Source organism: Canis lupus, chromosome 31 (genome assembly GCF_048164855.1).
Source record: "Canis lupus baileyi chromosome 31, mCanLup2.hap1, whole genome shotgun sequence".
Taxonomy (NCBI): Eukaryota; Metazoa; Chordata; class Mammalia; order Carnivora; family Canidae; genus Canis; species Canis lupus.
In genome coordinates this window covers 14,840,367-14,867,869 of record NC_132868.1, presented here as the reverse complement: position 1 = coordinate 14,867,869, position 27,503 = coordinate 14,840,367, and the positions used below count along the sequence as shown (strand labels likewise).

At 36.1% G+C, this 27,503-nt stretch overlaps 1 protein-coding gene across 24 annotated transcripts in view; it reads left to right on the top strand.

Annotated features, from left to right (window-relative positions):
* The window catches only part of PEX5L (peroxisomal biogenesis factor 5 like), a 320,090-nt gene that overhangs the window by 202,715 nt on the left and 89,872 nt on the right, over positions 1-27,503 (top strand). For 12 of the 24 annotated variants that reach the window (XM_072807503.1, XM_072807514.1, XM_072807508.1 and 9 more), the window contains 5 exons: positions 7,025-7,129; positions 15,515-15,626; positions 23,651-23,845; positions 25,731-25,854; positions 26,962-27,058. In XM_072807503.1, the coding sequence (XP_072663604.1) occupies positions 7,025-7,129; positions 15,515-15,626; positions 23,651-23,845; positions 25,731-25,854; positions 26,962-27,058 (633 nt within the window). Of the gene's footprint in view, positions 1-4,658; positions 4,725-7,024; positions 7,130-15,514; positions 15,627-23,650; positions 23,846-25,730; positions 25,855-26,961; positions 27,059-27,503 lie in introns of all 24 variants that reach the window. The other 12 variants (XM_072807498.1, XM_072807511.1, XM_072807502.1 and 9 more) reach the window with 2 other exon arrangements.

Sequence of the window (27,503 nt, the reverse complement as noted above, 5' to 3'; positions counted from 1 at the left end):
GGTATCAAATACTTGTTTTTATTAAGCAAACTTGAGTGTCCACTGCTATACCTAATCATGCAAAATGGTTCAAAAGAAATAAGCATAATCTCTGCCACTCAAGGCAGTTTCATTGATGAGACACAATCAAAAAACATTCTGTTAAATAAGGATTCTAACCAGGTCCCTGGGAGGAGCTTAATTTTCATACACAACACAGGAATTTGGAGTACCAGGCAGTTCTGTTCCTTGCTTGAGGAACCGAAATTGGGGGAAAAATGGCCAGGAATACTTTGGAACCAGCTGGTGTGTCTGGTCATTGAAGGCTGGGTTTTTGTTTTTGTTTTTGTTTTTTAATAAAAGTAGACACGCAAGTTGACTCAGCTTCCTCAGAAGTACTCCTAGATGGTCAGGAACACACCCTGAGGTAGGAGAGAATGAAGTGTTTATTTAGCCTTGTTGTCTGGTGGAGAGATTACATTTTCAGTCACATCAATTTTACATGCCAATGTTTTCTGCCTCAGGCCTAAATGTTTCAGGTTTTCTAAGTGTGTTTCAAGAACTACTGAGATAAAAGCTACTGATTGGGCATCCAGTAAGATTCATAAGTACTGTTAGGGGAGACTCCCTGAATCCTAACAAAAATAGCGAGAACAGTAGCAGTAGCAAAGGGTGGGAACAATCAGGATGGAAGTGCTGTTGGGAGTGGCACAAGCAGCCACTGCCAAAAACCCAGAGATGAGAGAGAGCAGCTGCAGGAACAGGACTGCAGCCCTGGGGACGCCACACTGAATGTTGAGAACCACAACCCAGGATCAATGTAGATATTAGGTGCTGTGCGCACGGTACATAGGGCCCAAGATACTTTTAAGGACCCGTTTTAATCTCTCTTAAAAACAGAACCCCCGAAATGATTGTTATAATAACGAAACTATAATAATAAATCCAGTCTGCATTCTCTTTACCCTTATACCAGCACAGTCACAAGATACAATTTTTAACTTTTTTATGGAGAAAGGAGACCATGAAGCAAAAGTGCTAGGGCCTGTGAAAGTCATCGTATCTCCCTGCACCAACCACTCAGGCCAAAGGAAATGAATGTGCATGTGGTAAGCTGGGAATCCTGGTGGCTTTTGTGGGTAGAGGTTTAGAGTTAAAGACTGTGGAGATTGTTATCCATGACTTTCTCCCACCCATCCCACCCATCCCCCCCCCACCCACCCCAACCCCCCTGTCTCCCATCCCTCCCTCATGCAGAGTCTGGAAGTTGCCAGCTAACCCGTCACACACACCAGGGGTACAACAGTAGACGGTAGAATGAAAACTTCCTAGAGTTCCTAGGATAGATGAGTGGAGAAGAGTTCACCTGTCATCAAGGAAAAACAAGGCTGGGGAAGAAAAACAGAATAGTGAGGAAGAAGGATATGGAGGTTCAATTGGAAGCCCTCTTTTTAAATGCGCTGCGTCATTATTTTTAAAAAGAGAGGCAGTTTCTTCACCGCAACTTGACTTTCCTTGGTAAGGAATCAGAAATCACATTATTTCTACCTACAAACAGATCCCTGAACCAGTAGTGAATTCATCATGATTTGTGAAATTCCACATATGAATCTCTAGTTAAGAAGAGAGAATTCTGTGCATGCTTCCTAAATTGTATCTAAATCAGTACTTCCTTCTGTATGATTAGAATCAAGGACGAGGCCAGTATGCCCAGATTTAGTTCTATTAGTACCACTTTTAACATTTACAGAACATTCTGTTGGAGGAGGGGAATAGGGATGAGATGACTGTAACTGTGATCGAATCAGCATGATCTGGACCTTCCTCTATGCTGGAAGAAAGCTATAGGAACGCACAAAATGAGAAAGGACACAACATGGTAGGCAGGCATCCCCAGAGTTCAGAGGACACTGGGAAGCATTTCTCTCTGACATTCTCCCATGTTGGGAGTTTGAAGACAGCATGACACTTACCATGACATTTACCTTTCCAAGTAAAAGAAGGTTGTCCTGGCTCTGCACATGCGAGACGAGACAGCCATCAGAAATTAGCCTTTTTGTGGCCAGTTTCCTGCAGGTGCATATAAGTCCAGAGTCCAGAATTTATGGGATTTTTCAGCTACATGCAAAACTGAATATATTTCAATTTCAAACAATATTGCTAAAATAATATCAGTGGCAGGTATTTGCTCGCATATATGTATAGAAAGGAAATATATATAGTACATTCATACTTATAAAGTTGATGGTAGTTTGCCTATTCTTAAGACATTCATCCTTAAAAACTGTTTAATCTCCAATATTATAAATATGAAACATTGGGGAAATGCATGAAAATGTCAGGGTTGTTATTTTTATTTTTTATGCCTGTTTTTTCTCAATTTTTGGCAACAGCATGTTTTAATTTTTATAATTAGTGCTAGGGCCTGTGAAAGTCAAAAGGAAGTCTATTTTTTAAATTCATATGTTAAATAATTTGGGGTTAGCAGAGATGTGTAGTATTGCAGACTTTTACTTTTCCCCTAATTTGCTATTTTTCCATTTCTTCTTTTGAACATCTCTAATGAAAATACTCTGGATTATTGTCAATAGATTAAGAATAATAAAAATGATTTTTAAATTGCAATCTCCATAGTAGTAGTAGTAATAAAATTTGTAACTAGAAAATTACTTATGAATGGGCCATGTAACTGTGGAATTTCATGCACCCAAAATTAATCTCAGGAAAAATCCTAGTAAAGATGTCATTTTTTTTTAAGTTTTATTTATTTATTCATGAGAGACACAGAGAGAGGCAGAGATACAGGCAGGGGAAGAAGCAGGCTCCATGCAGGGAGCCCAATGTGGGACTTGATCCCAGGACCCCAAGGATCACGACCTGAGCCAAAGGCAGACCCTCAACCACTGACCCACCCAGGCGTCCCATAAAGATGTCATTTAATAGCAGAGTTAACATTTAATAAGGATTAGAGTGATGCTATGGCTTACAAACCTAATAAGACCTACAGAATAAAAAGACATATATATACACAAAATCTATAGGTTAGTGTTCCATGAGGATAAAAGAAACAAAAACATTTTGGTTGCAATATGCTCATGAGTGAAATTATGGTTGGTCAATTCTTCTTGACCATTGCACACTGAAGAAAATACCTGTCAAAAATGTTTACTTAGATCCAAACTCTGTGATTATACTGAGAAGTGGCTGCTTCTCAAAACTCAAGTGATGTAAACAACCTGCATTTATGGCCAGCAGTGAGAGGGCTATGGGAGAAGAGAAGCAGACTGGCTGGCAGGCTGCTCGGCCACATACTAGCTTCGAAGCCTTGGCTAAATCACACCATCTCTGAGCCTCACTATCTATCTAGCAAAGATCTTTTGTATCCCACAGAGCTTTCATGCGATCATATAAATAAAAATAGATAACACACCTAGCTGAGGGCCTAGCACATGCAGTGTCTCCAAGTAACTTAGTCTCCCTCCCTATGAGACCGGCCTGCAGCCAATACCTCCTCATCCAAAGACAGCTGGTAGCTTCACAGCCTGTGTATCCAGCCTGAGAAGATCCTGTGACTTTAGTTCTTTGTCCTCTGTTGTTTATATACTATATTAACAGAAAGAAGTGAGCCAACACTGGGCTTCCTTAATAAATGTTAATGTCACTAGCTATGCTATCTGCATTTCATTCATTTATGCCTGGTCTTATAATAGAAGTTTATAAAAAAGATTATTCTCAAGAACTATTATTTGTTAGAACGACTATCATTTTATGTATTTCACTGGTGGGGAAGCAAAATGATAAAAGAAACAAAGAAATATTGAAGAATTTCCTACAGCAAATCACCACGAAAAAGAGAAATTTCTCCATATGGTGATGTTTTCGAAACAAGTCAAAACCCTCTGAAGAAATTCAGTAAGGAAGTGGGAAAAGGTGATTTTGAAGTATTATTTGAAAAGAAATAGGCTGAAATAAATGACTGGAGGGTGTCCCAATGTGATAATCAACTTGCAAGATTTCTCTGTTCTTTTCTGTCGTTGCTAAGAATTACATAGAAGCATACAGGCTTAATGTAATCTAAATCCACTTATATGCTTGAGTGTGTATTTCATTATTGCTGTCTCCATGTTATTTTAGATAATAGATTAATACTGAGTTTTCAGCATGGTTATATTTAGAAAATTGAGTTTGAAGTCTGGATAATTATGCATATAGAGTTGTTACAATGCTTTAAGCCACTGACTTAAAAAAAAAAAAAACTTGTATAGGTGTGTTACTGTCATCCCTGCAGAGCTGCTGATAAGCAAAGTTGTACAGTTCCGTGAATTGCCAAATCAATTATCAGCCAGATTCTGAATTCTAGAAGTGTTACCCCCCAAGATAAATGGACAAGTCAGAAATAACACAGCTTGATTTTTAAAATACCAGGTGGAGGTGGCAATATGGCCGAAGGGAAATCTTGCTTTGATATATGAATGTATTCACTTGATTTGGCAGTGGTATTAGACACTCTATCTGGAACCATGGAGATGTCATTGTGGCAGACTTTCCCATTCTGTTCTCGGACTGTAGCACACTTGTAAAAACAGTGAGGCTCGTGGGGTAATAACTCAAAAGCCAAAAGGCTATAAGGAAAAAAAGTTGCTAGCAGGCACTAACATGGGTGTCATGACTCTTTTCAGGTAGTAGGTGTAACCTTGAAGAAAAAGTGGCACTGTCTTCAAAAAAGTGACCTGACCCTGGCTTTGGTGGGTTTTTCTGCAAGAAATAAAAAGCACCGCATGTGTTTATTATACACCCTTTCTAGCTGACCACTGCTTTGTTCTAGAGTTCAGCATGAAAGGACTAATTTTTTGTTTTGTTTTGTTTTTTGTTTTAGTGAAATGGCATGTCCGTTGCTAATTCTAGCTATAATAGTTGCACATGTGAAAAATATCTATATGTAGTTTATGATTGGTAGCATTTCAAATAAATGGTATATTGAAATATTGACCTGAAATTTTTTGAGATGCTTATCAATTGACATTTTTTTCTTAGCCCAAGAACAGATTCTGAATTATTATTATTATTATTTTAAAATTATACCTTGTAACATTAGATTTGTTCTTTTAAATATATTAGGAATTTAAATATAAGCATGCCACTTTATTTATTGCTATATTAGTAGAACTTCTTGGAGCATGGAAAGAATTCTTCACAAATGATTTTGCTCTTTTAAAAAAATAAGCTGCAAAGATATTTGTTAAACTATATTTAGTCTGTAAATGAGTGTAGCTTTTAAGGCTATATCACTTTATAGTATGTAATGTTTCATCCAAATAATCTTTATATTTTGAAAAAATGTTAAATAGCTTAATAGTGCCACAATACATATTTTCCCAGAATTCAGAATTGTACACATCTCTGTTTTAGGAAGTTCAAATTGCTTCATAAAGAAAAAACCTGGTATTGTTATGCACCCCAATTTGTTATGCAGTAAATCATTGTTTCTTATTTATTTTTCCAGAAGTCAGTTATTTTAAGAATTGTGGCCATATGTACTTTTCAGAATACATATGGAAATTACTGTGTTATATGGACTAAATAATATCTCAGTAGTTGATATTCCATCGTGAGATGACACATTATCGTTCAGTAATGCTAGTTCTGTTAAGTCAAAACAAACCAAAGAAACCTTCAGATTGTAAAGAGCTTCACACATTTTAAAATTTAGTTAACTACAGAGAAAGTGTTTCTTTGTTTTCATTAATAAAAGCTGCCACTCATTACATTTTAGAAAGGTAATGCCTGAGAAAATAGTTTTGCTTCCTAGAGGAAACCTACCTTCTAAATACTTAAAGCCCTGTGCAAGCGCAAGATCATAATGTAACTCCATCCTTTTTTGCTGCATGGAAACCATCAAGATTTATCAACCTCTGGAGTTAATATTGTCCCTAGCACTTAATTCCCTTCTAAATAACAAACCCCTATATGTCCATTTTTGTATCTTTGCCTATGACATCACTATATGCTTCATTTGTATCTTAAGTAGATTTACAATACAGATACTCATGTGTGATCTTAGTATAAATTATTTTTTCTAGGGAGGCTTTGCCCAGAGACCTGAGAAAATGGACGTTTTTGTTTTTAAAATGTTTAAAGATTATTTAATTTTTACATAGTATAAGATATTTCTAATTGGGTTGGGAAGATGATATTTTGTTTTGTTTTTTCCATTATGCCATATCTACTCACAAAAACTTAATAATCTGGTAAACTAAAAAGACAGAAAGCCAGCATACCCCTTCACAGTACAAAATTATGCTTGTCTGAGACAAAAAATGTGGAGATATATATTCAGTGCTTCAATTATTAATCATCCTTTATTTACATCTAAATTTATGGAATTTTCCAATTAAAAGACATTTCTAAAATTATATTAAAATTCTTTGGTCTCAAAAACATTGAGAGTTGAAATTTTTTTTCACCAAGGTCATACCATCTCCACAAAATACACAAGCTGGGTGAATTTCTGTGATGTTAGGCCACTGAAGAATTTTTAGAGATTTTATGACACTTTTACTGTTTTTATGCCCATTCCACTCAAAAATGACAGGCTCCAGGGACTACCCAGCAAAATCCCTCAGCGCAAGTCAGACACTGATCCTGATCCCTATCTCAGACTCCTCACTATCATTCAAAATACTTAAGGATGTTATAGGAACAATTAGTAAATGAATAGGCAATCCCTAGTGTTTTCAAATCGATACTATAAAAATTATGTTCATGTCATGTAAATTGCCTTAAAATATATGATACATATAAAATACTATGTTAAAATTAAATATAGCATGTCAGCTGTAAAGGTGAAAAAGTAGCTAACTAAAACTTCACAAATAATCTTTTTTCAGATTTTGTGTGTTTTCTCCTCAGCCAAAAGCCTCAAGATTCACTTGCAGCAGCCTACCTCTTCATTTATGTTGGATTGCTCTTTAAACATTAGAATATCTTGTAATAATAAATTAAAGATTTCTCCTGACACAAGTCATTGTTGATTTCACTGTTATAGGGAAAAGGCTCTAGGGCGGCAGATAAGGCTGTTGCCATGGTGATGAAGGAGATACCGAGGGAGGAGTCTGCTGAAGAAAAGCCCCTCCTTACTATGACATCACAGGTGGGCAGACCCATAGGGTTCCTGTAGGAAGCTGACATATGTTAATATATCAGACATTGTGATTTTTAACTAGAAAAAAAAACATTAACTTGAACCAATTTTTAAAAACACAGTTTCAATGAAACAATTATACAATATAAAATGAAAACCAAAATTGCTAAAAAAGTTAATTACATCATTTAGTTATTTGTGGATATTACTTTTCATTACTGAACTTTAGTTTTTTTTAAAAAATGTATATGCAAGTAAACCATGTTACTTCTTTTTAAAGGAAACTTGTTAACAACTTTGGGAAAGAATTAACAATTAAGCTAATGGTACATTTGAACAATAACAACCAAAAAAAAAAAAATCAAATTCCTGTGAATAAATACAAGTTCTATTGAATACATATGTCAGTTTACCAGTAGAATATCTAAATTTTCTTAAATGTTAAATATATTTATGTTGTGACTATATGCATACTACATATATGTCTATACATATTTATGTGGATAACTAATTTACAGGAATGAGCCAGAAGTCCCTGTCCCCATGCAGAAAATGGCATCTGTGACCCTTCTTATACTTAGTGACCTTGACAACAAAAATATCATCTCTATTATAAGCGCATGAGAGCCATTTTCAGCATTTATTATAACAAGTATAGAAAAAAGTTTGCATTTGTATGCAAAGACACGCTGAGACTGTGAATCCTGTATGTCCTCAGGGACTTTTGAAACACCCTGTAAAATCCACATAAATATGTATAATATCCTCATCACCACTCTGTGGAACTATCAGTTTTAAATTCTTAAATGAAAAATTTTTTACTTGCATTTATCTTACAATTTAGATTAAATTGTTATCTTAAACATTTCTTTTTCTCTGTAATGCAATAGTAAATGCAGTGATTCAGTTCCAATTATATGAACATGCCTAGAATTAGAAACATGTCCATTTACAGTCCTCATGAAAGACATTTATATCAAAAGCTAAATTATGGCAACTTATTTTTAGAACATCATCAGATCACATCCCCAGCTGCTGCCAACATGTGTGGTTTTATTTTACTCTAAACACTGTTGTAAGTAATGAAAATCATAACAACATACAACAATCAAAATTGAATAATAAAAAAGTTATCAAAGATTCCTAGGACTTTGGGATAAATTTTATATTGTGAGTTTTTTATCCATGAAAAAGAGATGCTTCTTCCCAATTACACATAGTACTAGTTAGAAAGAAATTTGCTTTATATTTATCAAGGTCTCTATTCTTTGCAGAGTAAAATTTACAGAGTAAAACATATGCAGTTTTACACTGATCTCCTGCCCTTTGTAGAATCCATGTCCAAAATAGCTCACAGTTCCTCAGGTAAATACTATGGAAAGTGAGAACTAGTTGGGAGTTCTTGGCTAATGACAGCCATATTCATCAGGAGATAACACCTATCCAGATTTGCAATTGGCACAGTGGTGCTATAACATATCATTCAGAACATCAAAGTCAGAACAGCCTCCAGTACCCAAAATTCTTTTCCATAAACCATGCAGTGCTATATGCTTTCCAGTAATCCCTTTCAAAGGTCCAAAATTTCCATCATTCTAAGCTTGAATTTAAAATTTAATGCAAAATAATATTATTTTTAATTTAGAAAAGAAATTGTGATTATTACCATTTTTTCATATTCAGAACATTTGTGTGTAGCAAGCTCCTTTAACCCCTGTCTAATGTTGCATTAACTGTTTTTGAGATACTAGTTACAATTTTACTGCATGAAGATTATGTAATGCTTTCTTTGATGCATCATATTCTTGTTGCATACTGGCTAGTTTATGAATCAGCAAACGGAATTCTGATTCATAAAATGTAATGCACCTGTTGTGTTGATAACTTTATGGAATTAATTCAGTGACAGCTGTGATACAATTATTTCTCAGTCAAATGCAGCTTTATTAGTTGACATACTTTTTCCACTATATACAAGTGGCTTCTTCCCTGCTATGCACCAGTGGCGTGCACAAGCCAAAAAGCAGCAGAATGATCTGAAAAAGTGAGTACTTTTCATAGCAACCATAGCATCCAATCTGTGTACCATACCACATTCCTACTTGTTATCCTGTGTGAGTGTACTAGTGTCTTGAAATATGTTTGTCCCAGCATCTCCTGTAAAGCCCCTTATGACATACTGCTCCTACTGAATACATTGACTCATCTTCATCACTGGTATGTCCATGCCAGCTGCACTCATTCATAGATTCCAGATATGTCCAAAGCTCATTGCTGTTCCCTCAATAATGTCCTTAAGACAATCATAACTGATTAAACACAAAATAAGTTCTTGAAACACTAACTTGCCCCCAACTTATTTAATAAATGTTCAGTCAGCAGGTTGTAAGTGTAGACTAGTTTATATTGAAGCATTGTTTGTATTATGTGATCATTACAATCACTTTTAAAGGGATTTAGCCAAGCATACTCCAGTGAAGTCATTTATAGTACAGTGAACAAAACAAACTACAACAGAAGAGTTGGCCAAGTGACCTGAACTTAGAAATTGCTGGGCCTCTGAAAGTTGCTTTCTGTTTAAATTAATTATTAATTCTGTATTAGCAAACAATATGTCAGACACTTCATAAAAGCTCAGGTTCATGCTGCCCTACACTAACACTTTTAAATCAAGTGGTATGTAAACAAGTGTGCATTGATGAAAGGTCTGAAGGAAAACTAGGATGTCCTCAAGTCTTTGAGGGAAAATGTTTCTCTAGGCCTGTGCTGTCCAATACAGGAGCCACTTGCCACACATGGCTATCGAGGGTTTTGTGGATCCCCACAATTGAGATATACTCAAAGTATAAAATACACACCCAATTTTGAAGATTTAGCCCCAAGGAAAGTAATAAACTATTGCATTAATAATGTTTATATTGATTACATGTTGAAATGATAGTTTTGGGATACATTACACAAAATAAAATACATTCTTAAAGTTATTTTTCAACTGTTTCTTTTCAATTTTTTATAAGTGGCTACTAAAATATTTTCAATTAACAGGTTCTCATGGTGTTTCTATCGCATGGCACTCCTCTAGACTGTAATAGTATAAGTTAATCCAATTTGAGGATAGAAGGAACAACTATGTGCCAAAAGATTACTTATATCATACAAAAAATTATTATTCTTTGTGAGAATGAAATTATGTTAGCAAATATTTTTTCTCATAAGGAACTATTAAAAGTTTCCATTTTAACTACATCCCCTGGTACTTTTTTTTAGAAAGATATATCCCACTCATTTTGAGCTATAGAGTACAATATCTCAAAACTATGTATTTTAGTCTTCTTGCTAGGGGAATTCTTTTTTTTTTTCCCACAAACTCAGCCTTTGTGTATCTATCCATACCCACTCCTTATTACCTGGATATTGATATTTTTTGTGTGTCTGATAAACATGAAAAGAATAATGCCCTTGATTGGAAAAACATTGTCAAGGCTACTAAATATACCAGCTTGAAACAATTGCTTTATGTTTCCCTGCCTGCATCAATGACAGTACTGCCCAGGCTGCAAACAGTAATATCAGTTCATTTTCCCATGAATAGATTCACATTTTTTAAGTCTAACTATTCTGTCAAGAAAATATTTATAGCCGGTTGACATTTAGATCAAGTCAAAGAGTTGAAAGTGATTATGTGGCTGTCTTTTACAAGAAGACTCCCTGGGACCCGTATGTAGGACGTGGGGTGGAGGGAGGGGGCAGAACAGAACTATTAGTACTATTACTAGCTCACAAGAAATTAATTCTGTCAGGTGTCAGAGTTACTACGACAAAACTCTCAAAGTTTGAATACTTAAAGGAGGCATGCTAGTTAGTTAGTTAATTAGTTAGTTGTCTCGTCTTTTCAATGGATTGAGTCAGTTAACTTCGTTTTGACAGCATCACTATTTTGATGGGCATCACACAATTTTCTAAACTTACATAAGATTAATAAAGCCATAAATAAGTAGTTCAATTACAAAATTATGAATGAAAACCTACTTAAAATGGCACATACTTTGAATCAACAATGTTATAAATAATAAAGGAATTTTCAAATGCATAAAATACATCTATTAAAATTATATTTATGTTTTTATATAGAAAAAGCAATCTTAATTTTTTCTATTATTTAAGTGAGGTAAGAGACCTGGTATATTATTACAAATTTTTTAAGCCAAAGTTCATCTCTGAAATACTGTCAACTGTTTTTAAGCTTACTAGCTTCAGTGTTTTAACTTTTAAAATTACTCTTTAAGTACTAAAATGTTTAAAAATAAACACAGAAAAAAAAAAGAAAAAAAAAAGAAAAGAAAATAAACACAGAATATTTTACTTTAAACTAAAATAACAGTTTGAGATCTTCAACTTTAAGTGCAAAAGAATGGGACAATGGATTATTAATTATCATTTACCGACCTTGTTTTCATCCTGGAAAATGCATTTTGGTTTGGAGTTAATTCTTAGTGATGGAAGTTATCACAAATCTTTAGCTCTGTATTTTTTCATGAAACACCTAAGCAATACATTGTTTCAAGTTAAATAAACTTAGATTTAAGTCACAAAACAAACTATATAAACATACACTGGAGTTAAGTAACAGGCAGTCTTTTTTTTTTTCAGGCAGTCTTCAAAAGCAAAATACTTTCATCTTAGTTAAATAGTCCCCTGTAGCTTAAATTATGTAATAATTTATTTTTTTAACACTACAATTAGAGAAATTCAAGTTGAACTAAGGCAAATGTATTTTTAGAGAATGTTTTAAAACAGATAAAAATTTCTTCAAATTGAATGTTATTATCTGGATTCTGCTCAATACTTAAGCACAGTATTAACATAAAATAAGAACCAATTTGGTCCTGTGGTGGCTAATATTAGCCACATTAACTGGCGGGTCTAAGTCATGTACATAAATTGAAGGCATTTGCCTGAATATTTTATTCACAACCTATGTTTACAAGGAAAGTGTAAAGGTTCAATAATCTGTTGAATTCTGGGTGACCAGGAAACTCCTTTATGCAAGTGCTCAACTGTCTCCTACTCCTGTGATTTTCTTTGATTTCCATGCCTACTGACCATGTAAGGGTTTTCCCTCAAAGTCTTCAAATTTGGATATCTGATTTAAAATCCCTGAGTGAGGTGGTAATGTTGTCCTGAAGTGTCACTGGCCTCCCATTTGCTTTGGCCCATTTCCTTCTTCCAAGAATGGTGTGGGGCAGGCCTATGCCCTTATTTTTCTCATGAGGCATTAGCCCTTTGCATTTTTGACCGTTTGGAAGAAGCCTTGCATTTGGAAATGAACCTTTAGGTAACTCTAGGTTTCCAAACTTTTAAATGTGAAGCTTAGGGAAAATGGACTTAGATGTGGTTTAAAGCCTGCCAGGAAATCGGTTAACATTTCTGAGAACCACCGCTTCCCTGTGAGTTGATCAAACTCAATACGAAATTGAGGATACTCATATAATCATTATTTTGTACATTCCACCATTCAGTTTGACTATAAATCAGTTAATATTTATTAAACTGTTGCTATGAGATCCAAAAGTTAATTGAATAAGATCCCTACCCTCAAAGAAGTCATAGTCTAGTAGGGGAAAAACAGGTGAAACTAAAGTATAAAACTGGGTAAACATGGGAACATGGAGATACTGTAAGAAGGCACTCACTGCCTACCCAGTGTTGAAGAAGGTTCCCAGACAATGTGCCAATAGAATGAGGTCCTGAAAGAGGAGTAAGAATCTGTCACCATTAGAAAGGTTTTGAAATGATTTAAATATTGAGAAGAGGAACAAAGGAGGATAAGAAATGAAAATTTGAAATGTAAACAAAGTGAGGAGACAAAGGCCCTAAAAACTAATGAAATGGGTCATGTTAACTCAGTTATGATAAACTAATTGATCCAAATTGCAATCACTCTAACTTAATTATTTTAAAAAGTTGAAATATTTGGACTCAACTTTTATTATTTTTATAACATCAATATACTCTGTACCCAAAGGATGAAATGAGGTAAGTTCATAATAAAGCATTTTCAAACTGAAGGAAGTAATTCTAAGAGAAAGTCAATATGTCATCCTACCACTGAATGAGAATAAATTGCATACAATTTGGAAGCAAAGCTGAGGGGAACTCTTTGGGGGATTCAGTTCAGTTTGCAACTTTCTTTTATTGACCTAAAAGATTTACTTATTCTCAAGTCACCATAGGACTTTTGTTTGAAAGTGAGGAAGGGGCCATGTGAAAAGCTATTCTTATCTATACAAATCCAAATAAAATGGGACTTAGTATGGCTAAAATAATGATTCCCCGATTCATCCAACTGAAGACACAGTTCAAAATTGGGCTGTTTGAGATAGATATTTTTATATCCTCTGCAAAGTCAATGTTTCTACAAAGTTTCTACAAAGTCACCGTTCCATTTGGTAGGCATTTATTGATCCCCTCTTATATGAAAACATTCTATTCGAAGTTGTGAAGGATATAAGTATGAGTAAGACATAGCCTCTGACCTCAGAGCTTCTAAGAAAAGATTTCATGATATTTTTTGTTTCATCTTACATATCTCCATCAAAACCAAAGAACTTTCAGTTCCCAAATTACCTTTCCATGGTATCTGAAGTCTGGCCCTTCATCTCCTTCACCTCAGAGACCTGCTACCATCCCTACTCCAACTCCAGCATTTCCCAACTGTCAAACCGTGCTCCACACTTTGAAAAACACGGATTCAGAAAGTATTTTGTTATTTCCTCTTTGATTTGTATCTATGTAAGAGAGCCACTGGAACGGCTCAGTTATGGGAATTGGGCAGACCTAACAACTCCATCAGTCTGGGTGTGACGTGTGCTCAGAAACTAGACAGTAGGTGTGGAAGAGACTCAAGCTTTACGAGGCAGAGGAAAAGCCATGCCTCAGTCCTGGGCTCCCGCGAATCTCTGAATAACCTTCTCTTTGGTATTTTTTTTCTTCCTGTGCTGAGAAAACCTGAGAATGCTACAGATGTTTTCTCCAGAAAATAAGTCTAAAATTTCATGAAGAGAGAGAGAGGCTCCCAAAAAATCCTTTTACCTTTGATAAACAGACCTGCCTAAAAGGACAAGGCCTTTTCCTTTGTTTTTCCATTTAGATGTCTATGTCGACAAAGGCCTTTCTAGAAATCTTTTATCAAATTCAGACTACATATTTTTAGCGTTTACAGCTGTATCTATAGAGATCTAACACCTTACTCTTCTAAAACTAGAGTTCATTTAGGCCCATTCCACACATCTACTCACAGAGCTGTGATATAGGAATAAATTACTAGTCCCTGTTTTTACAAGGTAATTTAATTATATCCAAAATGAAGAACCAAATAAAGAAGATAAACTTCATTTTTATTTTATGTGTCTCACAAAATACAACCTTACAAATATGTATTTAAAAATCTAGAGATTTTTAGGCACATCTTTTTCTTAGAACAAGTAGAAAATTAGATGGCTATGCCCATTTTAAGAAAGGCCAATATAAAAACTCCTTAAAAACTGACAGCGTTAATTTTGGGATTAACCACTTGCATGGTATATTTCTTCCCTTAACCATGGAAACAGAGCTTAAGAAAGTCTGTATTCTAAGAGATGCAAAATAACTGAAAGTAAATAATTGGCTGCTATTGATAATTAGAGACCAACTAAAAATCAAACTGAAAGACTTATGAAATTAGAGAACAATACAACTGAATTGATAGAAGTCTGTGTTTTTACATATAGATTTTCAGGAATATATCTACCGGATACCTATATAATTAACATAACTATTTTCCCCTCTCCCAAAATAATGCTTGTCGTGCACCACAAAAGCATCCCAATGAAATGTCAGGAAGGATATGTGCCCATTGATGACTTGAGCTTTTTAAGAAAAACAGAGGAGAACAATTATCCATACACATACAGCTCTGTGTGTGTACACTTTTCACATAATGCGGACCGCCCACCCTAACCAGAATGTGTCACCTCAAAGTCTGAGGCCACTATTCCAAGTCTCAGTAATGTTTGATCCACGCGAAGAGCAGGTGATTCGAGAGGTGTCATTTTCTACATGTTGAAATTTGGAGAATAGTTCTAAAATCGTTCTAGGAGAAAAAAAAAAGGCTTAAGCTTTCAAAACTGAAGTTGGCTGCAGCGAAAATATGTTGACAGTGCTAAAAGGCTCATTCCCCATCCCTTGGTATTTTTTTTCTTTCTTGCCCTTACCCATTTATTTATTTATTTATTTATTTGTTTGTTTGTTTATTGGTAGGCTTGCTATTCTCATTTTGTTGCAAGGCTGCATTGTAATTCATCCAATTCTGCAGTTTAACAAAGCCCTTTGATACCTGTGTTCGTTTTTCCTCAGCTGGTGAATGAGCAGCAAGAAAGCAGACCTCTCTTGAGTCCCTCCATCGATGACTTTCTCTGTGAAACCAAATCGGAGGCGATAGCAAGGCCAGTAACGTCCAACACAGCCGGTAATGCTTTCATTTTAACGGATCCTCAAGTAGAGCTAATGGTCACTACAGGGAAATGCGTATTTTCTTTCTGTAACACATCTTAAGTAGAGAGTAATGTTTGCAACCAAATGAAAGTTTAGGACATATACTATTCCACATAAACTAATAAATCACTTTGTATTCTAAAAGAAACTGCAATGTATTTGACCCAGCCAACTTTGCTGAACCTTAGCATACCACTATTAGCAATGCATCCTTCCTCTTTGCATCTTAAGTCACGACACAAGGAAATCTTTCTAACAAAAGCCTCTATTTCAGAGCGAGGTTTTTTTTTAAAGTTCTGGCTGGTAATATTTTGTATGACAAAAGTACAGTAAAATAAAATTGTAGCTAAGCCCTTCAAGTGGATTGAAATGACAAAATTAAAAGCCCTAGAGATTTGAAATGTTATAGAGCCAGTTTCATTTTTCTGCCATGGAAATCTGGTACTTGTTTCCTCTTACGACAACTTATGTGAACGTTCTTCTGGAATTGAATCTACCCAACCAGTGAACTGTCATCCGTATAGGCACATACATATAGGCACTACTAAATATTCATCCAATGAGTGGATGCAGGATGCTGCTGCTATGATTCACACCTCCCCTAGTCTCCTCTGCATTTTCCAGTTCTCACTGCTAAAACGAAGTCATTTAATCAGGGCTTACCCTGAGGGAGCTACGTAAGATCTGACACAAATGCTACTTTTCACCTTTTGTATCAGAGGCGGCCTTTCTGCATTGATTTTATTCAATCTGTGTTCACATTCAAAGGCATGTTGTTCAAATAAGGATGAAAAAAATGATGTTCAGAGTCAAAGAACAAAGACTATGTTGGATTGCAGGAGAAAGCTTATGGAGAAAGGAGCGAACAATTATGTACTGTCTTGTTCAGTTCATTCCATTTCCCCATCATCAGCTTGCTGTTGCCTGCTATATTTCATTATGCTTTTAAGTAAGGGAAGAAAATTGCAGGGGAAGGAAATTGTGATTTTTCTTAAATGCTAAAAATTACAACAGCAAAAGTAAGTAACACAAGATAGAGGCACTTAATGTAGGAGTGTAGTCTACAGTCTCTGGGGTCAAACTTGGCAATGTCAGACCCCAGCTGTGCCACTTAGAGGCTCTTGTCCTTGGGCAAGTTGCTTAACTAAGTCTGTTTCCTCATCTACAATAGTAACATCTATATCTCATAGGTTGCTTGGGAAGGTGAAAGAAGCAATCTATGTAAACCCTTACTTAGCATCATGTAAGCTCCAACAGATGTTACCATTACTGTTAGATATCAGGTTAGAAAAATAGTATACCCAATACTTTCTTTTTCAGATGCATTGACTTTCTATCACACCAAAGCAATCATTTTCTATATTCAGCTATCACTTTGAGGAATCAAGAAAATAAAATTGTATTTGGTACATTTAAGCAGGAAATTAAACTAGTTCAGATCCTACCAGATCAGATCTATCCTCCTTATCTTTGAAACTGGAGCCTACCCCTCGGAAACTGGAGAGCTACCCTCAGAAAAATACAAAGGAGACTTGTGTCTCTAATTTCAGGAAAATCCATGAGAATTCAAAGCACTGAGAAGTTCCCACTCTTCAAAAGAAAAAAAAAAAAGCTGCAAAGCATAGAATTCTCAAGTCTTGATTCCAGTACCTTCTCCCCTTTCCATCTTCCACTGAGGCTAAAACTGAGTCACTTGGGAAGGGCCCACCAGATACAGCAACATAACATTTGGTTTTCAAAAGCCACTTTTCATCTTGACTTTTCTAACATATGAAAAGAGACTTACAAAATATTGGAGGAAAAAAACTCAAAAGAATATGTAATTTCATATTATTGCAATCCTACAGTATTGCCTTTCTGTAGGCTTTCATGACAAATGCCACAAACTGAGTGGATTAAACAACAGAATTTTATTGTCTAACAATTCTGGGAGATGGAAGGCCAAAAATAAGGTGTCGGCTGGGCCCTCTTCTCTCTGAAGGTGCTCAGGAAGAAACTGTCCTAGGCCTCTCGCCTAGTTTCTGGTAGTTCCTTGGCTTGTGACAGCATGACTGCAATCTTCACATGACATTCTCCCTGTGTGCATGTCTTCCTGTGTTTGTGTCTGTCTCTGCATTTAAAGTTCTCATTTTTATAAGGACACATACCATATTGGATTAGGTGCCTCCTCCAATGTGACTCATCTTAACAAATTCTATTTCCAAATAAGTCACATTCCGTAGTACTGGGGGTAAAGACTCCAATATATAGCTTTTGGGGGGAAACACAGTTCATTCCGCAACACCCTCCAAAGCAGGTGTTCAAGAAAAATGGTATTTTGAGACTGTGAAGTTTTCTTTCCTTGTCCTCAGCACTCAGTGCGTCTGGTTCACACAGATTTTTATCCTGAAAGAAGACTATTGTTTGGTAGTGTTTTTTAATCTTAAAAGTGTATCTCAGGGCAGAGACTGTATATTTTTTAATACCTAAGAAATACACTTTTTTAAAGATTTTATATATTTATTCATGAGAGACACAGAGAGAGAATGAGGCAGAGACATAGGCAGAGGGAGAAGCAGGCTCCATGCAAGGAGCCCAATGTGAGACTTGATCCTGGGACTCGGGATCATGCCGTGAGCAGAAGGCAGACGCTCAACCACTGTGCCACCCAGGCATCCCAAGAAATACACTTTTCAAAAAATATTAAAGAACCCACTATTTAGCATCTCAATATGCAACATTTTTATATGTTTTTAAGCAAGAAAGATTTTAGCATACAAACACCTTAGAAGGAATTCTAAATCTGGTCTTGGAATTTTATAACTAAGATTTCGGGGCAAAAGATACAGTTATCATTTTCTGTCCAAATTTTTAATTAAAAAATAGTAATTTTAAATATAACATTGTCATTTTATAAAATAGTATGAAATTACAATTGAGAGAAATCAAGACAGTCATTGAAGTTTAAGTGTCTGTTACATCCCAGGTATTATGAATATCTTTACATTCACAGAATGTATATTAAACAATCTTGGAGTAAAATACAGAATAAAACCTGCTTCAAGTTTGTACCAAATCAATGAAGAAGAAATTTGAAGAATCTTGTGTTAAGAGAGGCATTTATACTTGGCATTTTCTTCTAATGAAAAAATAAAGCTAGTGTATCACCACCATCATAACATTCACTTAAATGTTTAAGGAGTATCCTTATTATATAAACTGCAAGGAATACAACATAGGTAATATTTATCTCTTCCAAATGGCATTCAGGTGATAGGGTTTTTTCCTCTACTAACCTTAAAAGAACATATCAATCCCCTGCCTTATAGAAGTTCTAAATTATAATCTTTTTCTTAAGTACTTAATATCTTTTTTATTTTCTACTTGTTTCTACTTTAGGATTAACTTTTTGTCATCCAATAGTGACAATATCAAGCTGATCAAATACAGATGTTTTTAGTTTCTTTGCCATTGACACCTTAATTATTTTTTAATTTATCTGCAATCTAGATGATAGCTAATTGCTTGGCCCTCTCAAACTGTATCCCTAGATGGTAGGTAGGCTAAGATCATTGCTAATATCCTTGATTTTAAAATGGCAAATAAATATATATTATCACAGGTGCCTGTATCAAACGCTTGGAATGTAACTAGACAAGGATGTTTTAAGATCATGATTACATTATAGGACAACTGAAATTTCCAATAATGACTTCTTAGTCTATAATCTCCCCCCAAAAATCTAACATATGTCAAAGTACAATAAAGATTCTTTCCTAAAGACCAAGAAAAAAAAAAAAAAACAAGAAAAACAGGAGGTCTTTGGTTTGCCTTGATAAATCTGCATGATCTAAAAGAATTTTATCCCTCAACTGAGCCATTAGGTGGAGAGTTATTATAGAAGAAACATTTTTCATGGTTTAAAAAATTTTTTTCACTCCTTAATATAGGACCTTTACACCTCTATAAGAGACCCATATATGGAAGGGAAAAGCTATCCTTAACAAAGTTCACACTCCTGTCACAGCCACTAATTAAGTATTTTAATTGCAAAATCAGTGTAATATTTGCAAAATACGTCTTTTTGAAGCCCAAGTAGTACTGGGGGTAAAGTACTGCGTCTTGAGAGAACTTAGAAATTTGGGAAGTAGCTTTAATTACATATTCCAATAAAATAACAAAAAATTCATTGAATTATGTAAATCCAATGTATCTATCTGGCATCACTGACAAAATCCTTCCTAAGGGACTTTGCTTTGTAGCCTTTATTATATTAAAGAATACCATGGTTCTAGAATGCCAGGGTAGCTTATGAAACAGAACAGAGATCCTATCAGCTCCTTGTGGCACATTCTGTGACTGCACAGTCAGGACTGTCCCCTGATCTGCCTCTCTGACCACATCATATAGATGTATTCCTTAAAAAAAAATTCACTAAAAATCTGAGGTTCATTATACTGTGGTGGTGTAAATAGCATTGTGCTTACCATCAAAGCATCAAATCAGAGCTTCATGATAGGTGCAATTTTTTTCTGTTTTAAGCAGCCTCACCTCCCACAGTCCAAGTAATCTAGCATTCATAAACATCTTCAGCGCCCCGTAGGAGCCTTCTAGTTCAATAGGTTATGATCCTCAATCAGGTGTCCTTGAGATAAATGGAAACAAATACTTAAAAGCATCTTACAGCCTCCATTTCAGGAAATTCTACCCAATGAACTTAGGTGATCAAAAAAAAAAAAAAATTCCGAGATTATCAGTTAATTTAAATTATGCCTTGGACTGCCAGATAACTGGGAGCTAAGCAAAAACTAACCAAACCCATATCAATGAAGTCAGCACATTGCCTCCAGGTTCAGATAAAGTCTGAGGAGGAGTGGTGACAAACACATGCTTAGGAGTGACAGAGCCTGTATTTGCATCCTTGCATGGACACTGACCTATGAACTGTGTTAGTTTCCTATTGCTGCTATAACAAATTACCACAAGTTAAGTGGCTTAAAATAACACAAATTTATTATCCTACAATTCTGGAAGTCAACAGTCATAAAAATCAAGGTGTCAGCAAACCCAATTCCTTCTGGAGGCTCTAAAGGAGAATTTGTCTCCCTGCCTTGTCCAGCTTCTGGAAGCACCTAGAATTCCTTGGCTTGTGGCCTCTTCCTCCATTTCCAAAGCCAGCAACATATTATCTTCAAGTCTGTCACTCTGTCTCTCTCTATCTTTCTCTGTCTCTCACAAACACACACACACATACACACACATTTTCACATCCATTATAAGAGGTGATTATCTTGATTTAAATACACAGATTCTGGAACCCAAGCTTTCATGTGTCTAAGAGAATCTTTAAAATTGGGTTAAGAAAATCAGCAGAGCAAATATCCCCTTCCATGCTAAGATATGCTCTCCTTGAAGTCCATATGGAACACTGAGGCCCTTTATTTCTAAGTCTTAACTGAAGTGCATATGTGTGCAACACACGCGTGCATGTGCGCGTGCATGCACACGTGCACACACACACACAAACACACACTTGCTAAAATGCAATTTGTCTTCCTCCAGAAAGTAAAAGGCTGCACCCATCCTTCTATGCTTTTGAAATTGTAATCCCCAGGGACTCTCTCAGCTTCAAAGCTTACCATTCACCCCAAGCCACCCTCTTCATCAACTGGGTAACAAATAGGGCTTTTTGTGTGTGCCAAGCATTTATTTCACAATTGCTGGGCAAAGAACAAAGGAACAGAGAGCTCAGAACCAACACAGGAAGTGCCCAGGCTAGTTTGGAGAGGGAAAGACTTGCAGAGCCAAGTTGGATATTGCAATTCACTCTTTTAGTAATTCATTTGTTCTGAATGGTGAGAAGCAGATATAGAATTAAATTAATATTCACCAGTTATTTTTCCATAACAAATGTACTTCGTATATATGAATAGACAAGTCCTGTATAATTTGCTTCTAAAAGAAGTATAGGAACAAGTAACTAATTCCTAATTGTTTGTACAATTAGTAAAAAGACATATATGGTGTTCCAGAGACTTACCATTTCCTTCCTTCTCTTACAAGGGAATTTTGGTGGGCCTAGAATCTCTGCCAACTTAACAGTGGCCTGGAAATTTCTGCTTAAACATTCAAAGAATATGAAATGTGTTGTTACATCTTAGCCTATTTTGGCTGCTTGCCATGCTTAAATGCAAGCCAGGCAGCTCAGCTCTCAAAGCCACTTCTTTCCCTCCCATTTGAGGTGCTTGCTGGCCTATCTCAGAGCATCTTAGCATAGGGAATTGGCTCCCATCTCCTCAGGAAGGCTCAGATGAGATAAGCTGATGCTTGCAGGCCATTTTCTGATAAATGTACCTCATAGCATCCTCTGTAGACCGATATCTTTGTCTCGGTCTGTTTTATTCCCAGCAGTGTTTCTCTTTTCTGTCAATGTACGGATGTGCTTCCTGCCCAAAATAGAAAAAAAGCAGGGAGACTAGGAGGGGTTCAACAAAAAAGAAAGAAAAGCATCACAAAGTGGCCACCAGAGAAGGGAAATCACAGTTACTGAATACCTATTGTATGCCTGGCACTTTACACATTCAGTATACAAATTAGATAAATTCATCTTGAGGCTTAATCTGCATTTTTCAGAGGACGAAACAAACTCAGCAAAGTCAAGAAACTTACTCGGAGCCACACAGCTAAGCAGCTAGAGCCTGGTCTTTCCACTTCACCATTAACATCCACCCCTGTGATTGAAATCAGGCAAAGGAGACTATTTAGAATACAGCTTGACACATAATCTTAAAGATCCTTTAGGGGTGGTTAGCTCATGAGGACAGTATGGTACTAGAGAAATCCAGGATGTGAAGTCCACTGAGCCGTGACTGTGCCTTGAGTGCAAGGGGGAAGCACGTCGAAGAGTGTTAAGATACCAGCAAAAATCCATTCCTTACCAAGAGGGTGATCCGAGAGGTCAAAGAGGAGAAGTGGCACATGCAGCCTCTGTTGTAGACGGTGCAAGAGAGGATTAACAGGATTTCTCTGTCACTTTGTTGGCGTTCCTACACTATCTGGGTGAAGAGATCCCAGGCCAGGAAGCCACCAGGCCAGTCCAGAAGCCTGCATTTCAGGTGTGTGAACCAGGGGAGTGGCAGGGCTGGAGGGGACCTCCCTTAACTGGAACTTTCCATTTCTCAAGATGAACTAGTCAAACCCTGGTGACTTGCATGGTAAGAGAAAGAAGGAGGAAGAATTACAAAACTTGCCTTTTTCATTCTTATTTGCCTACTTTGCATCTGAACAAATTATTATTTCTGCCTTCATTAGTGTATTTAATGCAATGTAATCAACCTGCTAGGAAGTGAAAGTGTAGCCATTTTATGGTTCGTTACATGGAAATTTAAATTTGCATATTAAGCAGCAAAGGCATTAACATGTGTATCTACTCATCAGCTATGGATTGTGAGATACTTCTCTAGTGTGAGCCCAAACAGCAAGCTGTTTTCTGATTGAACTGCTTAATTAAATAAGCAATGATTAACAACATTCCTTTATATCCTGTATACTTTAGTATACACAACGTTTGAAATTTAAAATACAAAGACATTAGAAACTTTTGCAAATCTTCCTCATAACTGTTTTGCAAACATGTCTCTGAATATGATACACTCTTCTCTGGGAAAACTGCACTGTAAAATACACTTCTCTATAAATAAGGCAAAGCAATAAAGTAAGTGGTACCTGAATTTAGATTGAATTTTATTATTTTAATTTTATTTAAACTTTCATCACTGGTGAGGCTGCTCTAAGTTCCATCTTGTGGGTTTGTACTGTGTCAAATAAAGGAGAACATGTAGCAAACTTCTCAGTCTAAATACAGGCCATCTTTATAAATCAATAGGGAGCTAGCTTGATTTGATACTTCTAACCTACACTACAACCACAAAATCCTTCTGCAGCCAACTAAAACCTATTTTTAAAAAATAATTTCAGAGCAGTGAGTGAGCTTATCTTAACCTTTTCTGTCTCTGATAGTACTGACCACAGGTTTGGATCTCCTTGACCTGAGTGAACCTGTCTCTCAAACCCAAACCAAAGCCAAGAAGTTGGAGGCCTCATCGAAAACTTCGTCCCTCAAGAAAAAGGCTGATGGATCTGATCTCATCAGTGCAGATGCTGAACAGAGAGGCCAGCCTGTCCGAGGCCCAGAGACATCATCCTTAGATTTAGGTAAGGTAATAGCATGTGTCTGCTGCTGCTGGCCCTTGCCTTAACACAAGGAAGTTCCACAAATGATATTAAGACCATGTGGCAAAGGAGTAGAAAAGATTGATTCCATGAAGGAATATGGGCAGCACACACTTCTTTTGTGCTTGAATTAAACAGTATTGGGGGGTGGGGGGAATCCCTGGATGGCTTAGCAGTTTAGCACCTGCTCTCGGCCCAGAGTGTGATCCTGGAGTCCCGGGATGGAGTCCCGCATCAGGCTCCCCTCATGGAGCCTGCTTCTCCCTCTGCCTGTGTCTCTGCCTCTCTCTCTCTCTTTGTGTCTCTCATGAATGAATAAATAAAATCTAAAAAAAAAAAAAAAGTATTTGGGGAGTTCAATTTTGCATAACTGATGTGGATTCATTCATTTATTTATTCAACCTGCATGTATTGAGTTCTTGATAGATGGCAGGTACCATATGAGACATTGGAATTACAAGTAAGAATGAGACATGAATCTTGCACTCTAGGAGCATTTAGTCTAGAGTGAGAGATAGCCAGTAGAGTGAGAGAGAACAGCTTTAACACAAGGTTTATGAATAGCCAGCCAGAACATGTAACATGCATGGGGATGTATCTGATATAATAACAACAGCTACCAATTATTGATGGCTTATCATGTCCAGGACTATGCTACATGATTTACATGCATTAGTCCATTAATTCACTGTAACTCAGAAATAAGAAAGGACCCATGTTTTCAAATTTAAATAACTTGAATCTTAAGTAACTAACATCTCAGTTAGTATGAGAAAAACCTGGAATTTGAACCTAGTTCTGATTAACTTCAAAACCCATACTTTTATCTACTATATATCTTCCTGAGAAAGGAGAGCTTAATTCCATCTCATGGAACTAGTCAAATTATAGTCTCCTTTCTCAGGAGAAAGAAAGTGACAGTTACTTCAGACAGCCAGGAATAACATGTCTCCTTTCCCCTGCCATGTCCCTCTCTGAGGCCTGTCTCTTTGGAGGAAAGCTTTAGGATTTTTCAGTTGTACTGATGGATAATGAAATTTACACACTTATATAAGGATATATTATTCAATGTACTACAACGTAACACAATAAACTATAAAATGAAGCTTTCATTTCTCTGCTTTTGAGAAAATGTCATATGAAGAAGTCATAAAAATAGTTTAAAAATTTTGGAGGACACTGACTACAAACCTATCTTTTTATAAATTAAAAACCTGGAGCTCAGAGCTGTTTAAGTGATTTACTTACAGTCACACACCTGTTAATGAGAACAAACCTAGCCAAGTTCTTAAGAATTAAAACACAGGGAGAAAATGGTTCTAGCACTCTCTTGACTTTCTCCATTGCTTCCCTTCTTTCTATTCCCATTATTCATTCCCTCAATTGATGAAAAATTAAGCCATTTTACAAAAGCTGTGAAAAGTGTTCCAGTTCCTTCCTATCTTCTTTTAACAGTGAGGTTCATCTCTTTTCATAGAATTTCTTTCTAGAAACATGCCAGACTGCCTCAAAGCCACCTCTTCAGCTGGAGGCAGACGGGATAGTACTCTACACATTCATTCTCATGGGATTCCATGGATTTATACACAGAACTCAGAATGCACATAGCTCTTGAAGTAAATTCAGATATAACAAACTCGATTGTTTAACTAAAACCAAATCAATTTCTCTTAATAGGTCTCATTTTTATTTAGCCGAACATGTTTTAACTAATTTTCATGCAATCTTAAAAAGTTGGTCTTGGGCTTAGGAGCATCAGTTGAGTGAAGTTCACTTGTATAAGACTTCTTAATCTTAAATTCTCTACTTCTCTCTGTACTTTGTGAAATCCACTGTCCCTCTTACCCCATTCCTATCTCCTTCATAGACATTCAAACACAACTGGAAAAATGGGATGATGTTAAGTTTCATGGAGATCGAAATAGCAAGGGGCATCCAATGGCAGAGAGAAAATCATGCTCATCTAGAACTGGATCAAAAGAACTCTTATGGTAAGATATTTTAACATCACAAAATAGCTAAAGGTGTATCAGCTGTATGGGTATTTCTCCTGTGTACTGAAATAGCTAATGAGTTCAGTCAATCCAAATATCTGGTGCCATGTTCAACCCTCGGTATCAGTGTTAATTGTTGTGGCTTCTAAAACTAAGTATCTCACCTAAATTATCAAAAATTCAGCCAAAAATGATTTTGGTAGGTTCATAATTCAGGATCCAATATTTGTTGATAATTTTTTGATTGTATAATTGAGTTGATCCATAAAAATAGGTTTATACATATATGTACATATGTGTGCATATTCAATATGTTACATAAAAGGTAGTTAAAGTAAATGTTTCTCAAACTGAGTGTTGTTGGAAGGGAAGATGGTAGAGGGATGGGGTAACTGGGTGATGGACATTAAGGAGGGCACGTGATATAATGAGTACTGGGGGTTATATAAGACTGATGAATCACTGACCTCTACCTCTGAAACCAATAATATATATTAATTAATTGAATTTAAATAAAATTAAATATATGTATAAACAATAAAAAAAGAAAAAAGTACCTGGTAACAGGTACCTTTCCTGACTATCTTAATCATCACTGTCAGATAATGTACTAATTAACAATAATCTGTGGGTGCCCATGAGAAAAATTGGCTACCTGAATTTTACCATGCTTTTAAAGCTTCCTAAAGGGCAGCATGCCTCAGTCTCCTGTTGCCCCTATTTATTATGACATTTCAAGTTCTATATAAAGATCAAATCACACTTGGGACACTTTGTGAGGTACTCCCCTCCCCAAAACACAATACTTTTAATAAAGCAAATCTGTTTGTAACAAAACTAGATGCATTTATTTACTGTTTGTACATAATTGAACAGAATTCTAAATCAATCGGAGACAATTACACCTAGCACACTGCAGCCACTTAAATTTCAAAAGTGGTCGTTATAATAAAATTATATAGAAAATATCTTTTTCATCGAAATTCTGATGAGAGCTTTGTTATCATGGCTCTCAGTGATCCAGATTAACTAGGTTTCTTCACTGGTTTTCTAGCTGAATTTGTTTCTTGATGTACATTGATCTCCTTTATTCAACCCCTATAGGTCCTCAGAGCACAGATCTCAACCAGAACTAAGTGGTGGGAAAAGCGCCCTGAACTCTGAGTCAGCTTCTGAGTTGGAATTAGTGCCTCCAGCACAGGTAACAACAACAACAACAACAACAAAAAAAAAAAAAAAGAAAGAAAGAAAAAAAGATTCTTTTATAAACCCACCTCTTTTTTTTTTCTTTTTCTTTTTAACTTAGAGAAAGATTGAGAGAAAGTGTGTAGGATGGGGGAGGTGTAGAGGGAGAGAGAGAATCCCAAGCAGGCTCCACACCCAATGTGGAGCCTAAATGGGGGCTCAGCCTCACAACCTCAAGATCATGACCTGAGCCAAAATTGAGTTGGATGCCCAACCAACTGAGCCACACAGGTTCCCCAAACCCACTTTTTTAAAAAGATTTTATTTATTTATTTATTTATTTATTTATGAGAGACAGAGAGAGAGAGAGAGAGAGAGAGAGAAAGGCAGAGACACAGGCAGAGGGAGAAGCAGGCTCCATACAGGGAGCCCGACGTGGGACTCGATCCTGGGTCTCCAGG